We start from the raw sequence: 16,080 nt of genomic DNA on the forward strand, positions 1-16,080 counted from the left end.
TCTTCCGTTGCATGTGGGGACAGACTCATTTTTGCGAGGGCTTCCGAAAACCTGATGATGGCTTCGAGTTGGCGGACGGTGATGGGTACGGAGCTCCCGTCGCCCGATTTTTCCATTTCTCTGTAGTGGCTTCGCATGCGAACGTACTGGTGGACCAGTTCTGAGGAAGCGCGTTCCGTGAGCCTGGGCGAGCATTGTTGTCGACAGTAGGTGATGTAGCTTTTGAGGCGGCTGATTTCCGCATCCGAAACGGAGTGGCCGGTGACGGAGCGCTGCGGCTCGTGGCTGTCTCTGAGGCGTTGGTTGGGGTTGTATCCCATGTGGGCGTCTACGACGTGTTTAGATAGTTTGAAGTCGCGGGCTTCGTCGCGAGTGTCTTGAATCAAGAAGATAGCGTCGAACCGAGACAAGATGGTGCTGCGAAATTCGTTTAGGTTTTCGGCGGTGGTTCTGGACTCGTCGTAGGTTCCGAAGGAGGGGTTTGCTGCGGCGACTACGGCGGATCTGGCGTTTAGGACGGTGGTGATGCCCGCTTTAGCAATCGAGATGGTTTGTTGCTCCATGGCTTCGTGAATAGCGACGCGATCTTGTTGTCGCATCTTGTCGAATTCGTCGATGCAAACGATGCCGCCGTCTGCGAGGACCATTGCGCCGCCTTCCAGATAGAATTCTCTGGATTTAGGGTCTCTTATGACGGATGCTGTAAGGCCGGCGGCGCTGGATCCCTTTCCAGAGGTGTAGACGCCGATAGGAGCGGCGCGTTCCACGAATTTGAGGAGTTGAGACTTGGCTGTTCCCGGATCGCCGAGAAGCAGAATGTTGATGTCGCCTCTTAATTTCATTCCGTCCGGGAAGATTTTTCTGCACCCGCCGAACATTTGACACGCAAGGGCCCTCTTGATGTCGTCGTGTCCGTAAATAACGGGCGCGATTTTGGATACGATGAAGGGATAGATATCTGGTCGTTTGGCCATTGCCTTGAATTCCGTCACTTCTTCTTCGGTGAATCGGTTGCTAGTCCGACCGACTCCTTCTGCGTCGACGGTGAATCCGAGCACTTTGATGTAGGGATATCGAACAGACGTTTCTTTCACTCCTTGGTCGTTTCTGTAGCTCATGTAAAGCGAGGAAACGCCGACCAGAACGACTCTCATTCCCGGAACGACTCGCCCGACCAACGCCCTCTCAGCCACAAGCTGCGCGTGTCTCGGCATTTCTCCGCTCGGGATCTTCTCCGGAGTCTCTTGCAACTTCAATATCTGCAAATCGATGTACTTGGTCATTTCCGGCTGGATCACGTACGGAGTGGCGGGGCACTTCGCCTCGTCCGGGCCCTTCGAATCGGACGCCTTGCAAGTTCTGGGCAGCTCCACGTGTCCGAACCCTGTCGGCACGGGAAGAGTTTGGACATCTCCGCAATATCGACACTGCGCTCTGATCAGCGAAGCCTTGGCCTGAATTCTGCTCGACGACACCACAATGCCCGAAACGCAGACCAACTTGGAAATGTTCGCGGACGAAAGCTGCCTCAAGGAAACGGGGGTCATGTTGCCCACGAGTATGGCCTGGATGTCGTGAACTTGGTCGATTGGGAGTTCCTCGTCCAGCAAGTCGTGCATGACTTGTTTGGCAGCCCGTTCCAGTAAATCCACATACACGGTTGGGTGATGAATCAGCTGGTTGTGGATCTCTTCATTGAACCAAGACAAGTCCGCGAGGTGGACCTCTAGATAGTATAATTTGAGCGCGTAGTTGCGCTTGAGTTGTTCGCTTTTCTTGGAAGAAAAAGCGGCTTTAGCTTTTGCGAAGGGACACGAGGCAAAGGGGACTTTTTCACGTTGGCCTTTGTCGAATTTCCCCGTCGGGACGGCACTTTGATGCAGGCGCGTACCGATAGACGAGCTCCTTTTCGCGTCGAAAGTTTTTGACAAAATCGACGAGGGTGGCGGTGTCTTTGTCGTATGAGGCGTTCGGATGCACGAACTCCCTCACGAGGTTCGGATTCGAATATTCGATCTGAGTTTGATCGAATCCCGACATGGAGCGATTTAGAAATTTTAAGGTACGTCGATCGGCGCAGAGCCAGAAAAAAAGTGGGTGTCAGAAGGAAAGAAGGGAAAGTTCGCGAGGGAAGTGGGTCGACTGAAGGGGCGTTGAATTTGCACTGGCTGTGGAACCGAGTGTTTTTCGCGCATTGAGGCGGCCAGCCGTGATTGTCCTGGGCATCGGAAATCAGTTGGCGCAAAATTTTTTTTTTTTTTGGTGTACACAGGTGCGCGATTATTTTTGCATTATCGAACCGACGGCATCGATTGCCGCACTTGGCAGTGGACAGAGGTTTCGGTTGGAAAGAGGACCATGCTTCTCCCGCGTTTTGACAGAGCGGTTCTCAAAAAGCTCCGTCTTCGGCGCGCACGTCCTGCTCGTGCGGTACGGGTTTGTTTTTCAGTGTCTGTTGTCGATGGCGCCTTTGTGGTGACGTCTTAGATGGTGTGTTTGCAGAATCGTCTAGGGGGGTTCGAGGGCTTTGTTGCGTCCGGTCGCGCCGGTGGGTTTTCGCCAGCGGGCTGGTACGTCTCTTCGGCCTCTTTGTTGGCGCTGGCGGGGTTCGGTTTTGCGAGCAACTCGGACGCGAAGTTCGACGAAGTGGTTGAAAAGATGAAAGAGAGTATGTGTTGCGATGCGGTTTGTGCGCGATAACGGCGTTGATTTCTTACGCGTGTGAAAGTTAATGAGGCGATTGAGAGCGCGCCGGATCAGGTCGCCTCGCTGATCGACAAAGTGCTGGAGCGCATTAGGAGTCTTTCCCCCAAGGAGATCGAGCGGGATTTTTTGAAGTTGTGCGAGTACATTTCTTACTGTGGTCAATACGTTGGTGCCGTGTGCGGTCAGAAGGAGAAGGGGTTGTCTATTTTGCAGCTGATTTCGGAGATTCATCGGAAGTTCCGGTCCGACATTGAGCCGGACGACGTCGAGAGGATGATCAATCAGGCGTGCTTTTCGATTTACGTTGCGAATGAGGATTGGAAGGAGGGGATCAGAGTTTTGCAGAAGGAGCTGAGTTACATGCGGCGCCAGGAGAAAAAGTCTTACAGTTTGGATCAGAGTAAGCTTTTGTTTACGTTGGCCAGTCTTACGGCGGTTCAGGATGACTGGGACGCTACCGAGGGTTATTTGAGAGAGTCCATCAAGGTGTTTGCTGGGGCAGATTCGAAGGAGGTGGACAAGGATACGCAGATAGCGTGGCGCGGAACTATTTTGTCGATGCTGATGTACTCTTACGTGATGACTTACAGGAACCACCCTAGGAGCGCGGTGATTTTCAAGGATACGTCCAGGGCGTTGTACGACAAGTACGCGGCGGTGGTGAAGACGGGTGACATACCGACATACGACGAGCTTGAGAAGTACGCGAAGCAGATTTCGAAGGAGCAGCAGGCGCAGGGGTTTTGATTTGTAGGTGCGGAGGGAGCGTGTGAGAGGGATGGAGGCGCGACGAGGGTTTTGTGTATGAGAGGGGGGTTGTCGAAAAAAAAAAAAAAAAAAAAGAGGCGGCGCGTTTTGTGAGGTTTTTTACCGTTTTGTATTGGAGAGCTTGGAGAGCAGGCGTTGGGGCGTTTCGAGCGACGTGGGCCGGGGCGCCGAAACCTGTCAAAAAAAAAATACCGGTTGTTTTTTTTTTGATTTTTTTAATCATTTCGTACTGGACATCTTAGACTGGTTTGATGTATTTGAGCGAGATACACTCTGGTGCCGTGGTGGCATGGAGTCCCCTTGAGTCGATGCCGTCGGTGTTGGCGCTCGGAACGGCGTCGACGAGCGCGGCGGGAGCGAGCGACGGCAAGTCGACGGGCGCGCTGCAGTTTTTTGACGTGCTGGGCGGTGGTGCGAAGGGCGAGGGGAGGGCGGAGTCGTCGTTGGGGGCGAGGGGGGCGGAGTTGGTGGCGTCGGCGCACACGTACGAGAAGTTCGAGAAGATAATGTGGAAGAACAGTTTGTATCCGGAGCAGTATCCCTACGGGATAGTGTTTGGTGGCTCGAGCAACGGTTCGATTTGCATATGGAATCCGGCTCCGATTGTCGAGTGCGTTGCGGGGGGGGGGTGGGGGTGTAGGTTGAGGTGGTGTGTGATTTTTCTGCTGACGCGTGAGTTTGTTGCAGCAAGAGCATTAGGAACGTGAAGCCGTTGGTGGTGGTGGCGCAGAGCCACTGCGGTCCGGTGTACACGATTGACTGCAATCCGAACGAGCCGACGTATTTGGCGTCTGGATCCGACAGGTTGGAGACGTTTATTTGGATTTGCGCGGACCCGTCGAAGCCGGTGGTGCACTCGCTGCGCGCGTCGAAGCACGAGCAGTCGGCGACGGCGGTGAAGTCGGTGGCGTTCAACCCGGTGTACAAGCAGATATTGGCGAGTGGGGCGGAGGACAAGACGATGACGATTTGGGATTTGAGGAAGAAGCGGCCGGCGATTTACTTGAGCGACCCGAGCGGTTCGTTTTGCAACAGCACGGTGGCGTGGAGGGTGGACCAGCCGATGTATATAGCGGCGGCGAGTTCGAGCGACGAGTCGCCGCTGATACGCCTGTGGGACTTGAGGTTTACGATGAGTCCGAACGCGACGTTTGCGGGACACAGGCAGGGGGTGACGTCGATGTCGTGGTCGAGGGTGGATTCGTCGTTGCTGCTGAGCACGGGGAAAGACAGCCAGACGATTTGCTGGGACGCGAACACGGGGCAGCTGATATGCGAGGTGGGGTGTGGTTTTGAGGGGGCGCTGAACTGCGCGAACAAGGACGTGCAATGGAGCGCGATGATGCCGACGTTGTTTTCGGTGTGTTCGTCGGACAGGAGAGTGCAGGTGTATTCGCTACAGGACTTCGAGAACAAGGCGACGCCGGAGTCGATAGCGGCGGCGAGGTTGAAGGTGAGACAGGAGATAGAGAGTCGCAAGTTGGAGCCGGTGTCGGACGGCGACGGGATGTTGGACATTATCAACGAGGCGATACACGAGGCGAGCGAGAACGCGATGAAGATTTCGCGGGCGTCGAGGGAGGTCAGGAACGGGGCGCAGATACCGATTCGCCCGCCGGAGTGGATCAGGAGGAGGAGTGGCGTGTCGTTCGACTTTCGGGGCGTTCTTTGGACGTTTTGCGCGTCAGGGGGCGGGGTGGTAAGCAGGGTGAGGGTGGAGGCGGATCCGGAGTTTTCCAGGAGGGCGTCGGTGCTGGAGGCGGCGTTGGGGTCGGACGTGGAGGGTGCGTGCGCCCGGATGGTGGAGTGCGTGCCGGAGGGGGAGAGGGGGACGTGGGAGTTGGTGAGGGCGTTTTTGTCGGGTCAGAGGAGACAGGCGACGCTCGCGCGCTTGGGGCTGGACGCGAAGGAGATAGGGGAGAGGTTGAGGGAGCAGATGAAGGACCTGCCGGATCTGGAGACGTTGTATTTGGGGAACGAGTCGGAGTCGGAGTCGATGGAGGAGGAGGAGGAGAAGTCTGGGGGGGTGTTGAAGCCGCTTTGCGAGTCTGCGAACCAGCCGCTGTTTGTGGACGAGGATGTGGGACATTTCGAGCACATTTTGTCGGTGCAGAGAGAGGGGGGAGAGCAGCTGGGGGCGGCGTCGCTGCAGGGGACAGCGGAGTTCAAGTTTTCGCTTTCGCCGGGGAGTTTGAAGTTTGGCGAGTTGGAGGGGGGCGAGGCGGAGGTCTGCAACGCGATGGTGGTGGGCGAGTTGAAGACGGTTGTGGAGTGGTACCTCAGGAAGGGCAGCATGGCGGACGCGTTGATGGTGGCGTCCATGGGCGGACAGGAGTTGTGGAGTCAGGTGCAGGAGATGTATTTTAGACAGAACAGAGGTCGTTTGGAGGTGGCGTTGATGCACGTGATATCTGGCCAGCACTTTTCGTCGTTCGTCGACAACGTGGAGCTCGAGAACTGGAAGGAGGGGCTCGCCGTGATTTGCACGTACGCGCCGGACCAGGAGTTCGAGTCTCTGTGCGCGCGATTGGGAGATCGACTGGTTGAGGGCCAACAGTGCTCGGCGGCGGAGACTTGCTACGTGTGCGCGGGTGCTTTGGAGAAGGCGTCTCTGATTTGGGTCAGAGAGCTCGAGAGTTGCAAGGGAGACGACTACGTTTTCAAGCTCCAAATGCTCATCGCCAAGTACGTCATTCTGGCGTCCGTCGTCTCCAGGTCGGAGGAGCATTCCGTGCCGCTTTGCATGCAGCTCAAGTACACTCAGTACGCGCTCATCCTCGTGTCTCAGGGACAGCTGGAAACCGCCGTGTCCTATTTGGCCAAGGTCCAGCGTTTGTCGGATTCCGCGATTGTCGACTCCATCGTCGACCGCGTTTATTACTCTCTTCCCGCCGACGTCGCACGGTCCTGCTTCCCAGAAAGGCCCAAGTTCCCCTACCAGGTCCGCCACGTCAATCTCCCGCTCGCCGGCATCCAGGGTGCCTCGTCTGCCGAACAGTCCAGATACCAGCGACCGCCGCGCGCCGACGCCTATAATCAAAGAGCTGGGCCCTATTTCGAAGGTGCCAACCCCCCGCCCAGCCTCGAAAGCGTCCCGCAGACCTCCCATTACCAGCCCCCCTCCGCGCCCTACCAACACCACCGCTATCAACCCCCGGTCTCTCAGCGCCAATCTCCGGCACCTCGCTACCGCCAACCGCCGGTCGCCCAACTCCGCCAACCGCCTCCTTCCACTTCGCCGTCGCTCCAGCCCTCCATCACCGCGCCGCCTCAACCCTCCGCCTCCGCCGCACATCCCTCTAGAGCCACGCCCCTCATGGGCCCGCCTCGGTACCGCTCCGTCGCGCCCCCGCCGCAACCTTCCTCTTCCGCCGCGCCTTCGTTCCATTCCTCCCTTATGATGGCGCCCCCACCTCGAACTCCCTCCGCCGCGCCTTCGCCCCAGCCCTCCTCCATGATGCCCCCACCTCGAACTCCCTCCGCCGCGCCTTCGCCTCAGCCCTCCTCCATGATGCCCCCACCTCGAACCACCCCCGTCGTGCCTCAAACCACCTCCGTCGCGCCCCCACCGCGAACCACCTCCGCCGCGCCCTCGCCCCAGCCCTCCTCCATGATGCCTCCGCCCACCTCCGCCGTGCCCCCACCGCGAACCACCTCCGCCGCGCCTTCGCCCCAGCCCTCCTCCGTGATGCCTCCGCCCGCCTCCGCCATGCCCCAAGCCACCTCCGCCGTGCCCCCACCTCGAACTTCCTCCACTGCGCCTCATCCCGCCTCCGCCATGCCCCCACCTCGAATCTCCTCCGTCGCGCCTCCACCCATCTCCGCCATGCCTCAATCCACCTCCGCCATGCCCCCACCGCGAACCACCTCCGCCGCGCCTTCGCCCCAGCCCTCCTCCGTGATGCCTCCACCCTCCCCCTCCATGCCTCAAACCTCTTCCATCGCACCCCCACCTCGAGCCTCCTCCGTCGCACCCCCGCCTAATGTCCACCAGTCCTCTCACTACACCCGTCCCAGGCACCTCATGACCCCCCCACCTAGCGCCCGCCAACCCCCCGTCCTCCCCAATAACAACTACCTGCAAGCTCAACCACCGGCCCCCCACCAACAAAACAGCCCCGCTCCCGACGCGCCACCCTCCCAGCTCTCCAACTCCATCCCCGCCACACACCTCGCGCCCCCCCCGCAAAAGCCGTCGTCCCTCCGGTTCACTACCACCATCAAACAAGCCACCGCCCCCGTCAACCCAAAGGGCGCCCCCCTCCCCACCTACCAGCCGCCCGGCGCCACCTCCTTCTCTCCAAACCACCTGTAAACCCCTTTACATGTACAGCGCCCACTATACACACACACAGAGCTCGACTACTTTCTTTTTATTTATCCTACTATACACACACACACAGTGGGTTCGCCTACTTTTTTTTATTTGTTTATTTTCCACTCCTCTCCCTAAACCCACTTGTAAACCCCTTTGTGCGTACAGCGCCTACCCTCCCACACACACAGTGGGTTCGCCTACTTTTTTTTATTTGTTTATTTTCCACTCCTCTCCCTAAACCCACTTGTAAACTTTATGCGTACAGCGCCTACCCTCCCACACACACACAGGGCTCGACTACTCTTTATTTTTTTTTACGCTCCTCTCCCTAAACCCACTTGTAAACCCCTTTATGCGTACAGCGCCTACCCTCCCACACACACACAGGGCTCGACTACTTTTTTTTATTTGTTTATTTTTCACCTCTCCCCCTTGACCCACCTATCTGTAAACGCTGTTACACGTACAGCGCCTACCCTCCCACACACACAGTGGGTTCGCCTACTTTTTTTTATTTGTTCATTTTCCACTCCTCTCCCTAAACCCACTTGTAAACTTTATGCGTACAGCGCCTACCCTCCCACACACACAGTGGGTTCGCCTACTTTTTATTTGTTCATTTTCCACTCCTCTCCCTAAACCCACTTGTAAACCCCTTTGTGCGTACAGCGCCTACCCTCCCACACACACAGTGGGTTCGCCTACTTTTTTTTATTTGTTTATTTTCCACTCCTCTCCCTAAACCCACTTGTAAACCCCTTTATACGTACAGCGCCTACCCTCCCACACACACACAGGGCTCGACTACTTTTTATTTGTTCATTTTCCACTCCTCTCCCTAAACTCACTTGTAAACCCCTTATGCGTACAGCGCCTACCCTCCCACACACACAGTGGGTTCGCCTACTTTTTTTTATTTGTTCATTTTCCACTCCTCTCCCTAAACCCACTTGTAAACTTTATGCGTACAGCCCCTACCCTCCCACACACACACAGGGCTCGACTACTCTTTATTTTTTTTTACGCTCCTCTCCCTAAACCCACTTGTAAACCCCTTTGTGCGTACAGCGCCTACCCTCCCACACACACAGTGGGTTCGCCTACTTTTTTTTATTTATTTATTTTTCACCCCTCCCCCTTAACCCATCTACCTGTAAAAGCTGTTACACGTACAGCGCCTACCCTCCCACACACACAGTGGGTTCGCCTACTTTTTTTTATTTGTTTATTTTCCACCCCTCCCCCTTAACCCATCTACCTGTAAAAGCTGTTACACGTACAGCGCCTACCCTCCCACACACACAGTGGGTTCGCCTACTTTTTTTTATTTGTTCATTTTCCACTCCTCTCCCTAAACCCACTTGTAAACTTTATGCGTACAGCCCCTACCCTCCCACACACACACAGGGCTCGACTACTCTTTATTTTTTTTTACGCTCCTCTCCCTAAACCCACTTGTAAACCCCTTTGTGCGTACAGCGCCTACCCTCCCACACACACAGTGGGTTCGCCTACTTTTTTTTATTTATTTATTTTTCACCCCTCCCCCTTAACCCATCTACCTGTAAAAGCTGTTACACGTACAGCGCCTACCCTCCCACACACACAGTGGGTTCGCCTACTTTTTTTTATTTGTTTATTTTCCACCCCTCCCCCTTAACCCATCTACCTGTAAAAGCTGTTACACGTACAGCGCCTACCCTCCCACACACACAGTGGGTTCGCCTACTTTTTTTTATTTGTTCATTTTCCACTCCTCTCCCTAAACCCACTTGTAAACCCCTTTATGCGTACAGCGCCTACCCTCTCACACACACACAGTGGGTTCGCCTACTTTTTTTTTTTATTTTCCACCTCTCCTCCTTGACCTGCCTATCTGTAAACGCTGTTACACGTACAGCGCCTACCCTCCCACACACACACAGTGGGTTCGCCTACTTTTTTTTATTTGTTTATTTTCCACCCCTCCCCCTTAACTCACTTATCTGTAAACTCCTTTACATGTACAGTGCCTACCCCCTCTACATACACAGAGGGCTCGCCCACTTTTTTTAGTTTTTTTAGTTTTTTCCCATCTCTCCCCCTTGACCCACCTACCTGTAAACCCCTTTATGCGTACAGCGCTCGCCCCCATACACAGAGGACTCGCCCACTTCTTTTTTTTTAGTTTTTTCCCATCTCTCTCCCTCAACCCACCTACCTGTAAACCCCCTTGCGCGTACAGCGCCTACCACACACACACTGGTCTCGCCCTTTTTTTTTATTTTCTTTCCACCCTAAACCCACCTCTTTCTCTTGACTCGCGGCGTCTTCGACCCAACGAAGCAAATCTCCTCCAGTCCCCCCGCCCTCCTCGCGCCGCCCCCCTCCGGCGCCTCCCCCCCCTCCTCCTCCCGCGGCGCCTCCTCGCGCCTCCTCGCGCCGGCCCCCCCTCCCCCCTCCTCCGCCGGCGACGACGACGACGACAACGACGACGCGAACTGGCTCTCCTTCACCGAGTAAAACATCGGCCCCAACTTCACCAGCCAGTGCGGGTCCACCGCCGTCACGCACTGCATGTACTCCTTCGTCGTGTACACCAACTCGTGGTACACTATGTACTCCGGCGTGTACCCCAGTCCGTAAAGCGACGACGTCGGGTGCAAGTAACACGGAATCCCAGACCGCAAGTTGATGTACTCCCCAATCCCCTTCATCCTCGCCGCGTTCTGGAAGTACGCCGAACATATCGTCTCTCTAATCGGGTCCCAACGACCCTTGCAACTGACTATCCTCATCTTCCCGCTCTGCATGATGTCCAAAATCTGGCCGTGTATCTCCTGCACGCGCCGCATCGCCTTGTACTGCACGAAATTCTCCACGCACCACTTCGCCGAATACCCGCTCGACTTCCACTGCTGGTACACGAACAACAATGTCAGGTGGTCCGACTCCGGCACCATGAACTTCTCCCTCGCCATGTCGCTCTCCTCCGCCCTCTCCTTCGGCCTCACGAACACGCTCGGCACGCTCAACATCGACACGATCACCACCATCTCGCTCGAACAACCCATCCTCTCCGACATGATCAGCATCTTCGACAACGGCGGGTCCAGCGGAAACTCGCACATCCGACGCCCCAGCGGCAACAACGCCCCCCTGTCGTCCAACGCCCCCAATATCCATAGGTGGTACAGCGACTGCTGGATGTTGTCCTGCGGCGGCGGGTCCATGAACTCGAACTCCAGCAAGTCCTCTATCCCAATCGACTTCAGCAACAGCACCACGTTCGCCAAGTGCGTCCTCTGGATCTCCGGCACCGTCGTCGACAACAACTCGTCTCTGTACATCCTCTCCGTGAACAACCGGTAACACACCCCCGGCCCCGTCCTCCCCGCCCTCCCCGCCCTCTGGTCCGCCGACGCCCTCGATATCGGGAACACCTGCAGCACGTCCATCCCTATCCGCGGACTGTAAATCTTCAACTTGATAAACCCCGAGTCAATCACGTACAACACGCCGTCCACCGTCAGCGACGTCTCCGCAATGTTCGTCGCCACAATCAACTTCCTCACGTTCGGCGGCAAGTCCTGGAACGCTCGGTTCTGCAGCTCCGCCGACAACTGCGAGTACATCGGCAACACCACCATCGGGCGCACGTCCCTCCCCAACTTCGACAACCCCTCCTGGATCAACATGCACGTCATCTCCACGTCCTCCTGCCCCGTCATGAACACCAGTATGTCCCCCGCTCCCCGACTCACGTGGATCTGCAGCGACTGCGCCACCGCCGCCTCCACGTAGTCCTCCACCGGCGTCTTCGTGTACAAAATCTCCACCGGAAATGTCCGCCCCGGAATCCGGAACGTCGGGACATTCCCGAAAAAACGGGAAAACTTCTCCGCGTCCATCGTCGCCGACGTCACGATCAGCTTCAGGTCGCACCTCCTCTGCGCTATCTTCTTCAGTATCCCGAACAGCACGTCCGTGTTCAGCGCCCGCTCGTGCGCCTCGTCCATGATGATCACCTTGTACTGGTCCAGGTCCGGGTCGCGCAGCGACTCCCGCACCAACACGCCGTCCGTCATGTACCGAATCCGCGTCGCCTCGCTCGTCATGTCCTCGAACCGAATCGTGTACCCCACCAACCCGCCCACCTGCACGTCCATCTCCTCGCTCACTCGACGCGCCACCGACACCGCCGCCACTCGCCGCGGCTGCGTGCACCCAATCATCCCGTGCCGAGCGTACCCGCTCTCGTACAGGTACTGCGTCATCTGCGTCGTCTTCCCGCTCCCCGTCTCTCCAATCACTATCACGATGTTGCTCTCGCGAATCAACTGCAACAGCTCCTTCCTGCACGCGTATATCGGCAACGACTCCTTCTGTCTCCGAATCCTCTCCCTCTTCTCCTCCGTCATCACCGACTTCGCGCTCGCCACCGCATACACGTTCGCCTGCCCCTCCTCCTCCCCCTCCCCCTTCGCCGCCCTCCCCTGGTGGCCTATCAGCGCGCCCATCTTGCTCCCCGCCAACTCCCAAAAATTCTTCAAACTCTCCAACCTCTCCTTCTTCTCCCGCGTCTCCCTCAACAACTTGCTCCCCTTCCGACTCAGCACCGCGATGTCCGACGTCGGGTCCTTCACCGGCACCACCGGCTCCGTCACCTTCGTAAAACTAACCCTCCCGTCCAAAAACGGCGGCTTCGTGTTCTGCACCACCAAATGCACCCTCACGTCCGTCTCCGACTCCAACTCCGTCGGCAACTCCACGTTCACCCTCTGCATGATCCCAGACGCCAATAAACGATCCTCCTCCCACCTGTTCCTGTCCTTCATCTTCGCCTCCGTCCCCGGCGCCACCCGGTGCCTGTGAACCCCCAAACCCAACTTCTCCTGCCGACCCTCCTCCAACCTCTCCTCGAACGCTCTAATCTTCTCCTCGTCGCCCAAAAACGCCCCCTCCCCACTCCCCGCCACCGCCCCACCCTCCTCCATCCCGTAAAACTCCCCCTCAAACCTCTCGCCCTCCCTCCCCCCATCGTACTCCACCTCGCCCTCCCCCACCTCCACGCCCCCCCCCTCTCCACGACTCGCCACTCCTCCCCGCGCCTGACCCCCCACCCCCCCTCCCCTCTCTCTCTCGACGCCCCTCCACCTCCAACCACCTCCTCTCTCCCTCCCTCTGCAACTCCCGCCTCCTCCCTCGCCTCAACCACTCCTCTTGTCTCTCCCCCACCTCTCCCCGCTCCCCCTCCGGCCGACGCATCCTGTCCCTCCTCTTCCTCTCTTCTATCCTCTGCTTCGTCTCGTAATTAATCCCTCCCGGGTGCGACGGCGTTATCGGCCTCCTCTGCATCCTAAACCGCCTCCCCCCACTCTCTCTCTCGTCCCGTCCCACCTCCCCCCTCCTCCTCTCTCCCGAGCGCCGCTCCTCGCACCCCCTCGGCAACCCTCGACTCGGCCTCTTGAACTCCGCCACTCCACTCTCGCTCTCCTCCTCCACTTCGCGCCTTCTCGTCGGCCCGTCCATGCACCTAATGCACTACCTGCGACTCGCCAACGTCACCCCCGGCCCTCGCCGGACACAACAAACCCTAAAAAAAATGCCCCCCGCCCCGCGCAAAAACACCTATATGCTCCCCACACACGCCCCCGAAAAAAAAAAAAACTCCCACCCCTAAAAAAACTTTTTTTTTTTTTTCCAACCGCCGCCTCAGAGCGCTCTACTCCTCTCTACAACACAACAACGCCACTCCAACCCCCACCTCACAACTCGAACAGCGAAAAAAATGGAACCTCCCCCGACAAGCGACTCCTCCCCTTCAGATCCTTCAACTCCGCCACCACGAAAAACTCCACCACCTCAAGCCCCAACTCTCTCGCCAACTCGCACGACGCCTTCGCCGTCCCCCCCATCGCTATGATGTCGTCTATAATCGCCACTCTCCATCCACTCTTCACCGCATCCTTCTGCACCTCTATCGTGCACTCCCCATACTCCGTGCTGTACGAACGCATGCCGCACTCCCCCGGGAGCTTCCCCGCCTTCCGGAACGGCACGAACGGAAGCTCCAGCGCGTCCGCCAACAGCAACCCAAAGTAATACCCCCTAGACTCCAACCCCAACACCGCGTCGAGCCTCTGCGCTGTAAAAAAAAAAAAGGGTCAGTCCAAACCGCAGCACCACTCTCCCTCTCAGCTGCACCTCCTCTCCACCCACTTGCATTTGTATCTCTCCGTCAGAAAATCCTTGATCCACCTGCGCGCCCGCGGATCGTATACAATCGGGTGTATGTCTCGAAACACAACCTTCTCGTTCGGAAAACCGTCGTAACGCCTAATCAACGACCTGACATACTCCATCGACGGCGCGGCCTGATCCTGCATTTTGCGACCTCCAATCTCCAAATAAAATCTACATCCATCCCAACTCAAAAAAAAAAAAATATAAAATAAAATAAAATAAATAAAAATTACAAAAAACGCTTTCGCATCTGTGCAACAAACCAAAAAAGTTTCATTTACCTGTGTCTCCAAAACAGCACTCACACTCCCTACCCCCTTCATGAACTGTTCGGACCAGGTCGAAGACGAATTCTCTAAACTCTATGCGATCAACGAATCGCTGCTCAAAGTACGCGCCTCTCGAACACCTCGCCGCCAATCCGCAGAGCTCACCTACCCACTCTATTTTCTCGACCTCAAGCTAAGCGCAATTCGCTCGGAAGTAATGAAAGCCTTCGAAAACTTCTCCAGATTAGCAATACTTCCCCCAGAATCGACCAGTACGTCCCCCTCTCCACCAACCCCGAGGTCCAGCCTCCCTGCCCCTTCGCCTCTCTGGACATGACACTTGTTTCCAATCCAATAATTTTTTTTTTCCTGCTTCTGCTCTCAGACATCGACAAATTGACTTCAAGCGTCTTCAAGCCAGTCTTCCGCTCGATCGAAGCCCTCTCCAACGCCGACTACTCCTTCTTCGAAACACCCCGCGTAAACTGCTCCCGACAAAGACACGCTCCGGACACAATCAACGAAATCGCATCTCACAGAAAAAAACGCCGAAAATTCATGGAAAATGCCAACTTGTACGCTCAACAAGGGGCCCACGCTCAGGCTACTTCGAGCCTCACTCTAAATCGTTTTCTCTTTAAAGGATCTTCGCAAACAAACTAAAAGCCTACTCTCTAAACTCATTCAACTTCCTTAAAAAACCTCCAATCGACGAATTGTACGAGAACAACACCTTTCGCTTAGTGCATTTGCACCTTTCTCCCCCGACTAGAATGCCTGACACACTCTAGCTGCAATCTCGAATCCATCATCGCCGAAGTCAAGCAACTCAAGGGAGACCGAATCCAATTGGAGGCATCCAACTTTTCCCCCTATCCCGATGCCCAAACCCACGCCGACGAACGCGTCCAAAACCACCCAAACCCTCAACTACGAACCATTCAGCTCCGACTCGAGATCAGACCGCGACTTTTCACCGCCCTTATCTCTTTGACGACCTTCAAAAACAATGTAAAACATTTAAAAAAAATATGCGTACTGTCATGCGAAGAGTCAACCGACGGCGCTTCTCGAGCCCAGAGCAGTCATCCCGTGTTTTGTAGGCTGACAGACTACGCGTCAGAAGCACTTCAGTTTTTCAATCAGTACCACTCAAACCCTCTAATGTCGCTGTTGCTATGGACCCTATCATATGAAGACATCTTCACTGCAGCCTGCTCTGTGTGCAAGAAGAAAATCGCAGACGAAGGAATCTACGGCATGCTGCCACCTCTCAAAACTAAAAATTTCAGGCCGCACTCGAGACACCATTTCTCGTGCGGCTAAAAAAAAAAAATTGACATCATACGAACAGGAAGCGTTTTTATTCTAGCGTCAGAGCCTCGTGAAGAGAGCGCATTCGCCAATTTTTTTTTCTCTACAGCTGTCACTTTCTCTTACCGTGATGCGCCTTCGTTTTGACCGTCGACAGCACTCCAGGCGTGTCTTTCTCAACTCTGGCGATCATCTCGGCCTCAATGTTTTTATTGATGAGCTTTGTGAGTTTCTGCGTTCCAGAATTTTGAGGTTAGACACAGAGATGAAGAAAGACCTTATGATAACCGTCAACCCGTACATTTCTCTCCTCCTTCTCCGCGTTCGAGCTCCGCTTCTTCGCTCGCACGAGAAGTTCTGCATGGCGAAATCCAAATTCAGGCCTGTCAAAAAAAAAAAAAAAAAAAGGAAAATGCTCCGCAAAAACAGCGCCTCACGCACTCTTCCTCCTAGCGCTCGCCTTGGCCTTTGCCAACGCTC

At 56.0% G+C, this 16,080-nt stretch overlaps 6 protein-coding genes across 6 annotated transcripts; 3 read left to right on the forward strand and 3 right to left on the reverse strand.

The window, feature by feature from the left end:
* Positions 1-328: 328 nt before the first annotated feature.
* On the reverse strand, positions 329-1,619 carry LOC126318353 (DNA replication licensing factor mcm-5-like). Its single transcript, XM_049993344.1, has 2 exons — positions 498-1,619; positions 329-376 (listed from the first exon to the last, which is right to left on the reverse strand). Exons 1-2 carry the CDS (start codon positions 1,617-1,619, stop codon positions 329-331), a joined length of 1,170 nt encoding a protein of 389 aa, XP_049849301.1.
* Positions 1,620-2,318: 699 nt separating this feature from the next.
* Positions 2,319-16,007, forward strand: LOC126318291 (uncharacterized). The gene is made up of 4 exons (XM_049993287.1): positions 2,319-2,430; positions 2,503-2,668; positions 2,729-3,521; positions 15,982-16,007. Exons 1-3 carry the CDS (start codon positions 2,359-2,361, stop codon positions 3,451-3,453), a joined length of 963 nt encoding a protein of 320 aa, XP_049849244.1. The 5' UTR covers positions 2,319-2,358; the 3' UTR covers positions 3,454-3,521; positions 15,982-16,007.
* On the forward strand, positions 3,968-7,789 carry LOC126318354 (protein transport protein SEC31-like). The gene is made up of 2 exons (XM_049993345.1): positions 3,968-4,084; positions 4,162-7,789. Exons 1-2 carry the CDS (start codon positions 3,981-3,983, stop codon positions 7,787-7,789), a joined length of 3,732 nt encoding a protein of 1,243 aa, XP_049849302.1. The 5' UTR covers positions 3,968-3,980.
* LOC126318355 (pre-mRNA-splicing factor ATP-dependent RNA helicase PRP16-like) lies at positions 7,796-12,768 on the reverse strand. Its single transcript, XM_049993346.1, has 2 exons — positions 10,219-12,768; positions 7,796-7,813 (listed from the first exon to the last, which is right to left on the reverse strand). Exons 1-2 carry the CDS (start codon positions 12,766-12,768, stop codon positions 7,796-7,798), a joined length of 2,568 nt encoding a protein of 855 aa, XP_049849303.1.
* Positions 13,492-14,174, reverse strand: LOC126318297 (adenine phosphoribosyltransferase-like). Its single transcript, XM_049993292.1, has 2 exons — positions 13,998-14,174; positions 13,492-13,919 (listed from the first exon to the last, which is right to left on the reverse strand). The coding sequence occupies exons 1-2, from the start codon at positions 14,158-14,160 to the stop codon at positions 13,540-13,542; spliced, it is 543 nt and encodes a 180-aa protein (XP_049849249.1). The 5' UTR covers positions 14,161-14,174; the 3' UTR covers positions 13,492-13,539.
* On the forward strand, positions 14,352-15,612 carry LOC126318356 (uncharacterized). Its single transcript, XM_049993347.1, has 5 exons — positions 14,352-14,407; positions 14,480-14,558; positions 14,672-14,861; positions 14,930-15,004; positions 15,078-15,612. The coding sequence occupies exons 2-5, from the start codon at positions 14,504-14,506 to the stop codon at positions 15,610-15,612; spliced, it is 855 nt and encodes a 284-aa protein (XP_049849304.1). The 5' UTR covers positions 14,352-14,407; positions 14,480-14,503.
* Positions 16,008-16,080: the final 73 nt, after the last annotated feature.

Source organism: Schistocerca gregaria, unplaced genomic scaffold (assembly GCF_023897955.1).
Source record: "Schistocerca gregaria isolate iqSchGreg1 unplaced genomic scaffold, iqSchGreg1.2 ptg000665l, whole genome shotgun sequence".
Lineage (NCBI taxonomy): Eukaryota > Metazoa > Arthropoda > Insecta > Orthoptera > Acrididae > Schistocerca > Schistocerca gregaria.